This window comes from Phalacrocorax aristotelis, chromosome 9 (assembly GCF_949628215.1).
Source record: "Phalacrocorax aristotelis chromosome 9, bGulAri2.1, whole genome shotgun sequence".
In the NCBI taxonomy this organism is placed as follows: domain Eukaryota; kingdom Metazoa; phylum Chordata; class Aves; order Suliformes; family Phalacrocoracidae; genus Phalacrocorax; species Phalacrocorax aristotelis.
Window position 1 is genome coordinate 30,134,627 of NC_134284.1, and position 15,543 is coordinate 30,150,169.

Sequence of the window (15,543 nt, forward strand, 5' to 3'; positions counted from 1 at the left end):
CTAAAACATGGCAGCCTGCCCTCTCTACCTATTTTTTTCCCCTTTCCAAAACTAAAATAAAGTATTAAATTATTTCATAAAAGGCTTTTAAAAAGATACTTGGTATAGGTAATGTGCAATAACTGGCTTTTGAGTTTTTTGAAATAGGTCAGACGGCTTAATTATTTACCCATGTATCTGTTTGACTATGACATCTAAACCAGTTCTTGTGCCTGATCTGGTGTGTCTTGTGTGGTGACTCTCAAGATATATCGAGTTCAATACGTAGAGCTGTTTAAAGACCAGAAACCTAATTTTTTTTTGTGTGGAGAACATTGATAACATCACATTTTTGTTCCTACATCCCCATGGATAGCGGTGTCGTTCTCTGTGAACTGGAGCCAATGGAACTATTTTCTCTTATGCCAGATGTGAACCCTGCCCTTAGTGACTTAGATTTGTGAATGGTAAGTGTTACTCAAGGAATTGGACAAAATGGCTGTTTACTTAATAATGGCATTTCAGTTGTTGAGTATCTTGCTAAGCTGCACTGACTTAAGTGGGCTGAAACATTTGCAGTGTGCCAGAAGACTGTAGTATAAAAATAACAGATACCTGGTTTTTATTTCTGTGTCTGGTACAGATCTACTGCAGTGCTGGTAGATTAGATCTAAATAACGTACTTTAAAATTGATTCTTGCTTTTAAAATCTTTCTTCAGAGAGAGAGGAGATGTTGCAATGGGAGTTCACTTTATGTAGGAGCTCATTTCTCTTTAATGAATGGTGCTTAAGATATGAGAACATTATACCAGGATGTAACATATTCATTAGCCTGTTGCACTGCTTATTCTAATCCTTGACTTAAATGTGGCTGTGCTTCCTTCTGAGGAATTGGTATTAGCAGAGTTTGTTTTCTCCAGCCTTAAATCTTAAGGTTTGGTTCCCTGAATCTGCAGTCCTCCTTTAATGTCACAGTCCTTAGTACTTCACAGTCCAGCAGTCAGTTTTTAGGACCTTCTGAGCAATACTGGATAACTTCAGCAGCTTCACTTTATTTGTGAAGCTCTGGGCTTCCCTTTCTAAATTTCTAGGTATAAGGAAATGTGAACAACATGATCTCATGTAGATCCATAGTTTACTGCAGCTAAACTATTTCTATGACCCAAGTTAACTATCTTAAGCCAATGCTGTTATTTTTTCACTATATTGCAGTCTGCTGAAGACCTTGAGTACAGTTTTCTTTAACCTCCTGGAACCCAGAGTCCCTTCTCTTGTAAATAAGTCATGACCAGTCTGTTTTTGAGGAAGGTTGTACTGACTTTTCATGCTTGCATGGACTCTTCCTCCTAAAACAAACTCACTCCTCTCATAACTTCTGTGTACGTTTCTAAATACTGTGTGTTGCCCTTTGGAGACAATGTGTCCTTCTGCTAAATAGGCAGTTATCCTGCATACCACTCTAGTGGATTACCTCTTAAAAAAACAAAAAAACATGACTTAAAGCTCAGCTGATTTCAGTTCATAAATTTGAGTAGTACCAGCTCTACTCTCTGCTTCTCTCTGCTTCTATAGTGTACACGCATATACTTTCCAAATGCCTGAAGAAAACTACACAACCAGTTGCCTGCTGTAAAAACTACCAAAGCATCACAGCAGAATGTCTCCGGCTGACTATAACAGAGATGTTGCTGTAATGCCTCTCAGGTCCTTCTCTCAGAAGGGTTTGGGGTTACCCTGCACCGTGTGTCTGCTCACTGGGCTCATTCGTAGTAACCACCGAAAATAGTCTTAAGATCATTTCTTAGTTCCATCACATGCTGCTTAAAAATTATTTGGGACCAGCCCATAATATTGGAACGAAGCATCTTTGGGATTTTCAGTGCTTTTTGCAGTGAAAATGGAATGATGCTTGGTTTCTCTTAGAGGAGACTGAAGCATCTGGCTGGGGCAACCAAAGTGTGTAGATTGTGTGAGGAGTGAGGTCAGGTTCTCCTGCTTTGGCTGCATCGGAGTTCCAGTGCAACAACTGCTGGACATAAACAGCTGCTGAGATATATCTCATTTTCCTGTTTCCCACAAAGGAAAAAACAGCAGCTGGGTCTGAAGTGCCTGAGATAATTTAAATGAGTTCCTGGTTATTTCTACAGATATTGTCAGTTCCATCAACAGAGTGCAAAGTGAGAAGGAAGGACGGACCCTAAACTACCCATTTTATTCAAAAAGACTATTTCTTACATTTTTTTGTTAATGCTTCTACCCTCAGTCCTGGTCCTAGAGGAGAAAAACGTGTCAAAGCCCCAAGATGACATACTAGAAATGCCATCTGGCTGAGAATTTTTGGGACAGGGAGGTTGCTGGTACTTCAGCAAACCTGTGTTTGAATCTTCCTCATTTTGCTTTATGGTCACATGAGGAGAAAAAAGGTAAGAATATTTAGCATCAATACTTTGGCCACTTCTGGAATAGCAAAGCTGTGGGTGACTTTTTAGTTATCCCATGATTTTTCACGTTAAGATCTTATTACCATCTGTAAAAGCACACTACATTATCAGTTCTGGGGGCTGCAACTTGCTATTTTGGAAACAGAATTGTTTTGGATTGCAAGCTATAAAAGGGCGGCATGTCTGTCTTCAAAGCTGGGATGAATTGCAGATGAAACCCATAGTGAAGAATAAAAAGAAATATTTTTAAATGATGCTGTAAAAATAATGTTTCCAGGACAGGGTTATGTCTTAGGAGGATGGTTTTGGTGGAGATCTCTCTTTCTTTCTTTCTTTCTCTCTCTCTCTCTCTCTTTCTTTCTCTCTCTCTCTCTCTCTTTCTTTCTCTCTCTCTCTCTCTCTTTCTTTCTCTCTCTCTCTCTCTCTTTCTTTTTCTCTCTCTCTTTCTCTCTCCCTTTAAATAATTTGGATATACCTAAATCTGACAAAGAGTATTTACTGTGGGCAAATTAAGGTCTCTGTTTTGATAGTTGAATCAGATGGAAGGAAGGATGAAGAGTAGTTGGAGTGGGGATGGAGGATTATAAAGTTATATAACTTCTGGACTTTATGCAATTGCTCAAGTTCTGTCTTGTCAGCTTTGGAAATATGTGTATTTTGTGACTTCTTCTTTTATAATGGCTCTGTTCAGAGGTGCCGTATCCAGGGACCTCTCAGTGATCCATTACATTTCTTCCTTCTCTGCAGGGAGGGGTGTGCAGTGGAATTCTGGTTTTGGAGGGTAAAGGATATATATATATGTGTGTGTGTGTTCAAAATACCTGCTGTTGAATGTTTGTCTTGATAAAGGGAAGGCTGAAGCAGTACACTTACAGCAGGAGCAAGAGCTGGCAAGTTTTTATAAAGAGAATTGATTTCTCAGCGCACTCACTCCATAGTTGTGTGATTTTGCCTCTGACAAAGAGCAGTTCTACCCTGGTTGTAATGAGCTACTGTTGTTACGATCCAAGTTGTCACTGGCATCTTTGTTTCAGACTTCAAGTGCTTTTTTTTTTTTTCCTGTTATCTTTTAAGGGAGTCTAAACATAATGTGTGTCTTAGGCTTTATTTTTAAGGAAGTTCTAGAAAGCTTTCTTTTTCTTAAAGGTAATAAATTTGTACATTGACTGTTTAAGTGCATTTGGTATGTAATATGTCTTAGAAGATATTTTTATATTTTCTGTTTAACTGATTCCTCTTTTCTTTTATAAGAAAGACTTAATACAGAACTTTCTTCCTTTTTAATTAAACTTTTTTTATACCTTACCATCTTAGGATGAATATTTAAACAACAGTCTTCAGTCTTGCTTCAAAATGTCCCTGTGTGCATCTTCTCACAAGGACTTTTCTCAGTTGCTGCCACTTCAGGATATTGGATGCAATAAAACAGAAATTAAAAACTCACCTGCTGGTATCGTCTCTCCAGTTCCCTACAGCTGTAATCAGTCCACGTTGACAGCAGAACACAGTCCACTCTATATTCCCTCCTCTTACATGGAAAACAGACATGAATATTCTGCAATGGCATTCTGCAGTCCTGCCATGATGAATTACAACATTACCAGCAATTTTGGTGATTCAGAGAGTGCATCTGTGAGGCAAACTTCAAGCCCCAGTGTGTTATGGTCCGCTCCTGGCCATCTCTCCCCTCTGACATTGCACTGTCAGTCATCGCTTCTGTATGCAGAGCAGCCAAAGAGTCCATGGTGCGAAGCAAGAGCAATGGAGCCAGTGCTACCTGTGACCAGGTCAGTACTGCTCATTTCTTTAAAACTTCACTGAAAATTATTTACAGCTTCTTTAGTTCTTTTTAAGTATTTTATTTTTACATTTGAATTCTATGTGTTGGTCTCTATGAAAAACATAACCAAACCAAAAACCTCCACCAAAAAACAGATCAGTCCTGGGTTTTGTGCTTTTTTAAATGTAACTTCTGAAATAGGATTTCTTTTTCAATAGCTCCTTAGAGAACTATACACTGACACACAGCACTATGAATGTCTTCAATGTGGGAATTGTTTATTGTGTAGAAACAAAAGTTCAAGACTGCTAGATACTACTTGGTTTAATAAAAATGAATTTTACTCTGGGAAACTAAGTCCTTGGAGTGAAAGAAGTAAAGGTTCATTCTTTTGTCCTTTTCATACAACATTGTTTGAATTCCATTTTATCTTGGTATTTTTTTAAACTGCGTCTAATAGTTGTGAAGGCTTTTCATAACTTAGAATTCAGGGGAAATGTTGGGGGGTTTTTGTTTGTTTGATTTTTGGCCTAATGTTGGTGTGGTTTAACCCCAGGCAGCAACTAAGCCCCACCCCGCCACTCGCTCTCTCCCCCTGCCCTGCCCTCAATGGGTTGGGGGAGAGAATAGGAAGAGTAAAAGTGAGAAAACTCATTGTTTGAGATAAAGACAGTTTAAAAGGTAAAGCAAAAGCTGCGCACACAAGCAAAGCAAAACAAGGCATTCATTCACTATTCCCCATCAGCAGGCAGGTGCTCAGCCATCTCCAGGAAAGCAGGGCTCCATCATGCGTAACGGTTACTTGGGAAGACAAACACCATTGCTCTGAACGTCCCCCTCTTCCTTCTTCTTCCCCAGCTTTATATACTGAGCATGATGTCATACGGTATGGAATATCCCTTTGGTCAGTTGGGGTCAGCTGTCCCGGCCGTGTCCCCTCCCCTCCCAGCTTCTCATGCACCCCCAGCCACTCGCTGGTGGGGTGGGGTGAGGGGCAGGAAAGGCCTTGGCTCTGTACAAGCCCTGCTCAGCAGTAACGAAACATGCCTGTGTTATCAGCACTGTTCTCAACACAAATCCAAAACACAGCCCCATACTGGCTACTGTGGAGAAAATTAACTCTATCCCAGTCAAAACCAGCAGAAATATTAACAGTGACACAGCAGCAGCACGCATTATGTTCAAAAGGGTGCTGCTGCTGAAAAGTCTGACATTGTTTCTTGTTGCTGTTCTCAACTGACTTTATGAGGGTGTTGTGAACAGCAGATTCATGGGCTAAATTTTCAGCTGTAAAGAAACTGTAAAGAACTGAAACCTGTTTGCATTCTGCAAATATGTTTACTCATATTTACTCATATTACAAACCATAAGCAGTGTGTAGATCATCAGCTGACGAAATGACTCCATTCATGGGCACAGCAACTGTTGGATGGATAAAAGCACAGGGTGTTGCAGGTGATGTTCCTGTTTTAGCAGCTGTATGTTTATTTATAGGGGTCCTTATTTCATTTCAGCAGTCATTATCAGTATGAAAAATAGTGTGTTCTGGCAACAGTTTTAGTTCAATTGTTAATAAAGGATTTGTGCTACTCTTGAGTCTACCCACGTTCCTTCTGCAGTGGGTGGGCATTATGTTGACTGCACAGGGCTAAGGTGTGAGATCTATGCCTACTTCAGACTTGTAGCTGCACAGGCCTTCAGCCCAGCCACCTGCCTAGTCTCTATTTGGAGTCAGCAGAGAGGAGGAGGCAGTTCTGGAGTGCAAATCTACTTTAAGTGTAGGTGTGTGAGTTGGGAGAGGCTGTTTGGGTAGCACTTATACAGAAGAATTCCCCCAGCAGGTTTAATGTGAATAGGGCTAATGCCCGAAGTCTTCCTGCTTTGGTTCATGTGTCAAAACTTTGACAGCCCTGGGAAGGCAGCTGTAGGTTAGTGTTTGAAGCTGTCCAGCTGATGGGCCAGCAGCTGGAATAATCCAAGGGCAAGAGCACCCATCTGACGCTGTCGTGTGCTCTCTACCTAAGCAGAAGGCAAGCCAAACCTGCCACACTGGAGTTTACAAATGGCAGAAGATTTATTTACTTATAGATGGAACTTAAAGAGGAGAAATGAAATCTGGAGTCTAAATTTATGGACGATTTTTATTGTTCAGCAGCAAGTAACAACTGTGTTTTTGTTAGCTGGACCTTCTCCGTGGTCCATTTGCATTGTAACCCCCACTACGTGTATAGAAGTTGTAAAAAAAGAAAAAAAAAATTGACATAGAAACACAAAAAGCAAGAGCTGTAATTCCCTTATTTTAGATAGTGTCCTGAAAAAAGGCTGTAAGGAAAAAAAAAGCTGTGTTTCCTTTTGCTTTATCCTTTGGTGAGGTCTTAAATTAATGTAATGAACATTAGATTTATTGCCATGGGAACAATGGCTGTGACACTACAGATTCACAGATTATACCTTGAAGGAAGAGTTCTTGGGATTGAAACTTAAAGGAATAGCTCTGGGGGAAGGGAGGGGACCAATGCTGTAATGTGTAAGTAATTTTAAACAGTGTTGTATTTTGAGAAAGGGTATTTTGTTTGAAAGATGAGTAAGAAAATATTGGTACATATTTAGGCCTGTTACACAGTTTATTTTACTTTTCAAAATAAAGCAAGAGTCTCACTGTGAGAGTGTATTTTCCCTGAGTGTAAATTTCTGTTAACAGTAGCTAAACTAATGTGGTCCACTTTGCTAAACCTGATCACTGGGTAATTTGGATCTCCTTGTAGATCAGCTTAAAATAAGGAACCTGAATTCTTGCCATTCCCTTTCCTCACAAAGAGGTTCATTATATAGGTACAGAAGAAATTTTTTAAACTTTGTTAAATGCAAATGTTATGCAGTATAGCGATACTTTCAACAAAAATTAATTGTATTCCATGTAAAAACAGATGCAAATTTTTAGAGTTCCATTTTTTGGGTACAAAATGGCAATAATTTGGTGATAAAGACTCTGCTATATTTATTTGCATTATAGGTCCTGTACCTAGTGAAGATAACTTCCATTTAACTAGTGGAAGTGAAAGATGATGTTCCACTTAAATATAAGAAAAAAAAACCCTTCCCTGTGCAGGTGCCAGAGCAGGGGCACAGGCTGCCCAGAGAGGCCGTGGGGTCCCTTCCCTGGAGACATTCACCCCCCGCCTGGACGCGTTCCTGTGTCCCCTGCTCTGGGTGTGCCTGCTCAAGCAGGGGGTTGGACGGGACAATCTCCAGAGGTTCAACCCCTGCCATTCTGGGACTCTGTGAAGATAACAGAAATAGTCTCATAAATGTTGTTGATTTTGTTGGTGCAGGATCACTCAATTTATATTAAAATGATATGAAAAGGAATGTGGTAGCGTAATTATATTTAAAAGTAGTCTGAATTTATTTCTGTCTTCATCCCCTAAATAAAAGGATTTTAATTAACAAAACAAAAGGTTTATTTTCAAAATTAACATATATATTACTTCATAAAAGTATTAGGAAACTTTAATGAAGTTGCCAGAGTGATGTTTCTGAACTTAATTTGTTCTTCTTGTCTATTTTCCTCGTGCTTCTGACTAATTGTAGGTAGAGCGTGTAGGTAAAGGTTTTTGGGTACACAGACTAGCAATCCTTGCTTAACTAGAAATTCTTTAGTAACTATCTTTCTCATTGTGCGCTAATATCATATTTATACATTGCTTAAATTCATCTCCGAAGCCATAATTATTTGCGTTATTCTCCTGTGCCTTTTTTTTTTTTGGTGCTCATTCTGCAGAGCACGTAAATGTACCTCAAAATCTCTTTGAGGTGATGGGTTGTCATCTCCATTTTATGATGGAATAGTTACAGAGATTAAGCAAAAATATGACCCTTAATTTTGATATATCTATAACATGATTTTCAGCATACTAATCAATGTTTGGAGCATAGCAAAACTGTGCTCTGGAGATATAAATATTGACAGTCATGTGGTATTAACAATTCCAGAAGTTATAGTGGAGGGAGTCTCTAGAAAATGAGGAAGATAAAGATTGAAAAGTATTCCTCAGCTGATTTTTGCCCATCACATTGCACACATTCTGGTTGAGGAAGGAAGAGCCTTCTTCATCCTACAGCTTAGGCTCTTATGGGTTGAATTATCTCCAGGTTCTAAATGAGCCAGTAACCTGTGGGAGGGAGGGAAGAGTTATAAGACATTACAAAATCTGGACTATTCACTTTTGACTTAATGGATTTTGTTTGTTTGTTTTCTCAGTGGATTTTTTTATTCGTTCTTTTTATAATGTACAATAGTTCAGGTTTTAAAAAAAACCTGAAAGACAGCAAATGCCATGAGAAAATCTTGCTACTTTCTAGGTCAAATCCTGCCACCTTTCTTCATTTCTAACAAAAAGTTGAATTTAGGTTCATGTTTTCCAGGTGTGGCATATGCATCAAATACTTGCTGTGGCAAAGCCAGAGGAAATTAGGAGACATGATAGATACTGAATAACCTAAATAGTCTTGCTAATTCCTTCTCCTTTAGGGTAATCATCTTGTCACTGTTGATGACGAGTAGAAAATCACTGACTTGCTATTTTCAAAACAATCTTAATTTTTTTTAATGGAAATTTAATATCTCTATACAGAAACCATGATCATGAAATAGAGAGGTGTAAATTAGAGGTGTAAAGCAATAAATCTTTGTCCGTGCGGTTCCTCAGTAGCAGCCATTTTCCTGCATCCTTCAGAGCAGGAGCTTGGTGAGCATACAGCCAGCCATCACCAGTTCTTTTGGAGGACCTGGCAGCTCGTTCATCTGCTGAGCATGCTGGAGTGCACCGGTCCCCAGAGCGCTGGGAGGTGGCCTCTAACCACGTGTGGGGCTACCCACTCCGGCTGGCCGTCTGCGTGATACGCTGTCTGATGGCGAGGCTCTCGGGGTAAGGAACACGTACCTTAAAGCTCTCAACTGTTTCCTAGTTCTGTTGTCCTTAAAGACAACAGTACCAAAACGATTGGGCTTAAACCTCCTGCTGCGCTGCCGCAGCTATCGCAGGCGAGCAGATTTGATACCCGTTAAGACGGCAGGAGGAATTTGTTCCAGATTGTTGCTCCGTATGCAAGCCGTTTGCCAGTCGGCGGAAGTCACGCAGCTTGCATGTGTGCAGGGTGACTGTCGTTAAACTTCTAAGCAGGGAAAGAAAAAGTGTTTTTTGAAACACTTTTCATGACTGGAAAGTAAAAGACAACACTCCTCAGTGAGATGTTACAGTGTGTGCTTTTTCTTTATTTTAACCCATAACATCTCAGTGCTTTAATGAAGGCGATAGACATCACTCCCTACCAGCACATCAATCAGTCACTGAGGTGCTCTCTAGCTGATTTTGATCCTCTTCTGACTCTCACAATTGGATCATGATTCCATTGCTTAAAAATACACCTTTTCTACTAATGTGAAACACCACATTACTTTTTCTTCCAAATCTGAGGGAAACAGAAAGGAATAGCAATGTTTTCCTTCTTGCATTAGCAGCTTATTAGGCATGTGTGGTACAGTCCTGTTATTCTAAGGGCCAGTTCCCCCGCAATGGTTTTCCCAGCGTGGCAAAAGGGGAAATAACTTAGCGGTTTAGCAATCCGTTAATGGGGGGTGTGTGTGTGTATAATCAAAGACCAGGCTTGTTAAACACCTAAACACCCTTATGTCCTGCAATATCTGAATGAATTAACATTTTTTAAAAGCTTGCAGTAATTTAATTGTACAGAAAACATCTTAATTTTTCTGTTTTGGTATATGCTTAAAGAACCACCTTTTTTCCTTTCCGAATTTTCGACTAGGAAATTGGAGCACATTCTCCTCAGATACTTATAAACTTAGGATTTTTAGTTGGCATGTGGGTGTATTTGTCCTTACCCCCTGTTATGAAATCAGCACAAAGTCTACTTCTAACATGTTAGTTACAGTCTCTTTGACAGCACTTGCAGCATGTGTCTACTGTTCTGTTTAAACTTACTCATGCTGGTGAACAGGTTTCCTCTAAAGAGCAAGGGTATGTTGCCAGGGCAGAAGTCATAAACCATGCTGCCTGCTGTCTTATCCCAACCGATACTTCTTCTCCTCCCTAATCCTGCTGGAAGGCAGGATGAGGAAAATTCTGTAGTTTTTAACTTGGGCCTCTGTGCTTGAGTTTGTACCAACAAGTTAGCTATACAGCTTTCCTTTTGTCAAGCTGCTGCCAAGAGTTTGCTCGTGACACTATTTTTTCTCTATGTAGAAACTGTATTGACCATGAAGGTAAGGCATGCTAAAACCACTGAGAAAATGAGGTCCAGAGAAAAATTACACAATGGATGTGCTTCCTATACCTAAAAACCACTTTGCTGATAATCTAAGTTCCTTTCCTCTTGCTGTTTGTTTACAGGATCTTGGTGCCAGGAATTGGCTGTTATGTCATGTTTTTATCCTGTTCTAATTTTAATCCAGTCTATAAGAATATTCCAGTAAATTAGAACTATTTGCAGCACTTCAGGAATGCATATATCTTATTAATTTATATGGAGCAATAATATTTTATGTATGAATGTATTTTATTAATTGTTTCTCCATTCTTGTATTCATACATCCCTTTATTTAGCTTTAGCGTGGTCAACATGGGTCGTCACCTTGAACAGAAAACTTTGTCTAACATTGTGAGTTGATCTTGTAGGCTGAGATTTACACCTCAGGCTTTTTGTCTCCAGCATCTAACTGAATGAATAAAGCCTCTTTTTAAGGATAAAATACTTGAGACTAGACCTGTCTTGCTCCATATAGAATTTTGCCTTGCTAACAGTATGAAGCAACTGTAGCTCTGTCCATGGCTGAGTTCACGTTTTCCATGCAAGGCTTCCCAAAGGCAAAGGCCACTTGGTTCACAAATTCCTGGACTTGTACGCTTCCAAGAATTCTTCAAGATCCATCAGCATTCCATGTGATTTTCCAGAGTTCATGTGAACGACACATCACCAGTCCAGTTTTATGCCTTTAAGTATTTTATAACTTTATAGACTGTCATCACTGAAAGCTCTGGGATAAGATCTATATGCTTTAAATAACTTTATCAGAAAAAGGCTTAACAGAGTTTTACACGATACTGTGTTCAGTAATAAGGAGAGTCTATAGAGAGAGACTAGAAGGCAATGGAAAATAATGAAACTCCGCAATGCAGATTAACTTTTCCCGCTTTTATAACAGATGCTTGTCTTTTCTATCAGAGAAACATTGAAAAGAAAAACTAATGGCAATGACTGTACAAGCCCAGTTGCAAATAATCCTGGCTCAAAAAGGGATGCCCACTTCTGTGCAGTCTGCAGTGATTATGCTTCAGGATACCACTATGGGGTCTGGTCGTGTGAAGGCTGCAAAGCATTCTTTAAAAGAAGTATTCAAGGTAGGAAAATCAGCTTTTGGTAACTTTGCTCATATAAGTTGTTTCATATGATCAGGGGCTGCAGTGGTTGATCTAATAATGAGTTGATCTAAAATCCTGGTGTATGGTGCTGCATGCTGAAAATAGAGCAACACGTGATTTGACTACTTCATCTTTTGGCTGTTATGTTATCAAGATCTGGAAAAATTAAGCGAGTAACTGATTTCTTTAGAGAAGAGGTGGAATACACAGCATGGGAAGGCCCTGCAGCAAAGGCCTTGGTGGGGTGGCACTGCAGCCTTGTGAATCTGATTGCAGTTTGTGTCCCAAAGCAGACACAGTAATTGTGAACTTGTTGTAATAGGCACAGAGTAGGTAATTGTCTGGAGACTTTGCTTGCCAGGATCTATTATTGACAAGAGTAGATTGCCTGGAGCTGCTGAGTCATATCATATAATCACTACATAGTGTGTATGATATAAAAATTGTGTACCAAGTATTAGGTACACACCTGATTATTGTTATTTCTCAGCCCTCCACCCTGCAGAGCCTACACTGCACTATTTCTTACGCAGTGTTTAAATTCTTACATATTTGGTATTTAGTTAAAATTTGCTGAGTGACTGCAGTATGAAGTAAATGTAGGTCTCCATGTTTGTTATCACAGCCTAAGAGCAGTGACTTATGCACCATTTTGCAACTTTGGACCACTTCATTTCTTTAACCTTGGCTCTAGTTATGTTCTTTGGCCTTGTCTGGGGCGTCTTGGTGGAAACTTAATTGGATTGACATTGGATACTACGCGCAGATACTAAAACAGAAAATCCTGTCAGTTTTTGGTCTGTAATGTTCCCTTCCTCTGCTGCACACAAAGCCTTTAGCAATCTTGCAATATTTTCTTTTGGATTGATATGGCAGAGTTGGTGTCACCATTAGAATAAAATTTAATTCTAAACTTGTTCGCCTTTTCAGTTTATTGTGAAAATTCTGCATGGGTGAATAACAATTTCTATAACTGGTGCAAGTTATTTTGATTTCTAAAATAATTGAAGAGAACTTTGTCTCCAGCTTGACACAAATGGAGACTAAATTTGATCTCAAAGTGTTTTCTGTCAGGAAAATTATTTGCCTGCTCTGCATTGCTCATGTGCTTTGGCCATGAACAAGTTATCCATTGTGGCCTTTTGTACACCTTAATGTACCCTGTCAGGTAACATTTGTTTGTAATTCAAATAAATGAAAGTAAGTTCTTGGCATAAAACATTATCAAGCACTCAGTTGCAACTCTTGCTATGAAGGATATTGCTTATAAAAATAAAACTTCTGGGCCTACCATAGACCAAAGCATTGAGCTGATGTCTAATTAAAATTAGACGATATGACTGAGAAACTGTGTGTGGTCTCCTCTGCTTGTCCAGGTTTGTAGTGTAGTGTATTCATCCCACATCTCTGAACATCTGCCTGCAAGCTAAATTATCCCAAGGCCACGGGAGTTTTAAACTACTTTATACTCTGTCTGCTTGGGTTATAGTGCAGCAGAAAGCTTCCTCCTCCTTTCCCCCCATGTTGTGTGAAGAGTGATAAACAGTAATTTGTTTTTCAGTCATATCTGCCAGTAGGAAATGGGAAAAACTGTAACCTGATGTCTTCTTTTCAAAATTGTCAGTTCAAAAATTCAAGGTTAAAATTATTTTAATTTTGCAAGGAAATAGTCACAATGGTTCAGTTAAATAATTACTTTTGGGGACATGAACTCTTGGACTTGCATCAAGTAAAAAAAACTCTAGTAGCTGTATTTTTGCCTGATCTATTCTTGAAGTTTGGAAAAATAACTTAAAAAAACACTTGAGAGAAAAGACATTAAGAAATGTAAATGAGTGAATATTTTTTGCATGCTTTGGTAACTACTGCAAGAAAGATTTCCAGTATTTGGCAGGACATGATTTGACTGTATTTACACCAAGAGCATACTCAAGTCCAGTTTACAGTAATAAACCTTTGGACCAGATTATTGATTAATGAAATACAGTAGTGTAAAGGGGTTTGGGTGCGGGCGAGGTGAGGTGGGAGAGAAGAAGACAACAGAAGAGGCTGTAGTGGAAACTGGTGAAAATAGGAGAAACACTTGTCCATAATATCTAAAAGTTTCTTCTTGTGCTTTTCTTTATACTATACATATGTGTTATTTTATACTAGTCGTCTTTCTCTCTTGGGCTGCTTTTTTTTTATTAACTTTGGTCCAGGGTCAGTCTTCCAAAGGCTTCTTCGTTCCTGGACCTCACCAAGTCAGAGAGTTCAGTAAATAGAGCTGTAGTTTACTTAAGCCTTTGCAGGATTGAAGCTGTGTGCGCTGCTGCTCTCAACTCTACTGAAGGAAAAAAAAAAAAAAACCAAAAATCTGTCTGCCATCTGTAGAGTCCCAAGACACAGTAAGAGGTTGGGAGCAAATTTCCACAAGAGCATATGTCCCATTTTCAAACATGAGTTGGTATTAGAAGGTGCTTGCTTATCTAACAGTCATCAGTAAAAGCCTGTCTATGTTGTCTGGTTACTTTTTGAGGCCAGACTCATGTTTTCAGTACTGGATAAATATGCATTTTTGCATCAGTTAAATTAATGGAGCTTAAATACATGTATATGAAAAAGTTGAGATGCTTAAAATCAAGAAGGTCCTGATTTGGGAAATGACCAAGAGAGACTGTTGGAGATGTGAAATTTTCTCTCTTACTCTGCTGCAGGACATAACGATTACATCTGCCCAGCCACCAATCAATGCACAATAGACAAAAACAGGCGCAAGAGCTGCCAAGCATGCCGACTACGTAAATGTTATGAAGTGGGAATGATGAAATGTGGTAAGTTTTGCATGTCTGTGTTGTTTGTTTGGGTTTTGCTGGCTTTTCTTTTTCAGTCAATGCTGTATAGCTTTTTTCTTTTTTTCTTGGAATCCTAAAAAGGCACAACAGGCAGTTAGAACAAAGTTTAAGCTGGTTTTACAGGAAGGAATGTACTGATTCTTAAAGCAGAAGAAGCCTTTTCATTTCAGAAGAAAAAAAGTAAGGTGTTGGTTAAGCATGTGAAAACCATCGTAGCTCTGCAGAGTCTGAAGGCAGTGTACCTGCATGCTGCATTCTGCAGAACTGGGAGCTAAGACCTGCTGCTGCCTGAGCCTCAAACAAAACTGAAATCCTATCTAATATGGGGTAAACGAGCCTGTGCTCTGCTCTGCTGGTTGAATGTAAATCAAGAGCAGCAGTGCCACATCAAAGCAGTAGTTAGTTAACCCAGTCTCCTGCCTCCAACTGTGGCAAGAATGAATGCCTCGGGAGGAGTGTAAGAATGAGACTAGCACCTAAGTGAAACCACTGCTGACAGCTCTCAGCTTCCAAAAGTTAGCATTTGGGGACTTTTTGTCTAGAAGAGGTTTCTAGTATTTAATAGGTGATGACATATTAACAGAATGGCAACTTTTCCATTGTCCCTCTTCTTAATCCTGTGGAGTCTTAGCATCTGCAACATCTCATAGCAGCTTGACCACCTGCCACGTGAAGAACCAGCTCGCTGGTTGCCAGGCTTTTTTGTGGGACTTTGGTGGGGCAGTGAGGGGTAGGCAGTGGCAGGCTGTTCCTTTTTCAAACAGGCTGTTTTCATGTGATGCTCTCCAGCTCTTGCATCAAAAGTAGTAGTGAACAACCACTGTTTGTCAGTACACCACTCAGAATTATCCAGCCTTTTCTCCTATTCCTATCTTGTACTTAGTGATGTGACTTCACTGTAGTTGTACATTTATAGATGATATTTTAAAGGTTACTTTTAAGAAGAAAATAACTTAGAAGATATTTCGATATCTAATGTACTTTCACAGTCAAGGCCTGTTGTTTTTTTCTTATAGAGTCCCCAAAGTACATGATAGAAATAGGCTGGGAAAATATCACATAGGTATAC

General features: G+C 39.4%; 1 protein-coding gene across 3 annotated transcripts in view; it reads left to right on the plus strand.

Annotated features, from left to right (window-relative positions):
- The first annotated feature begins 210 nt into the window (after window positions 1-210).
- The window catches only part of ESR2 (estrogen receptor 2), a 37,863-nt gene continuing 22,530 nt past the window's right edge, over window positions 211-15,543 (plus strand). Inside the window, exons 1-4 of one of the 3 annotated variants that reach the window (XM_075104122.1) lie at window positions 211-446; window positions 3,736-4,208; window positions 11,444-11,619; window positions 14,337-14,453. In XM_075104122.1, the coding sequence (XP_074960223.1) occupies window positions 444-446; window positions 3,736-4,208; window positions 11,444-11,619; window positions 14,337-14,453 (769 nt within the window). In that variant the 5' untranslated portion in view covers window positions 211-443. Of the gene's footprint in view, window positions 447-1,966; window positions 2,404-3,735; window positions 4,209-11,443; window positions 11,620-14,336; window positions 14,454-15,543 lie in introns of those variants that run through there. The other 2 variants (XM_075104123.1, XM_075104121.1) reach the window with 2 other exon arrangements.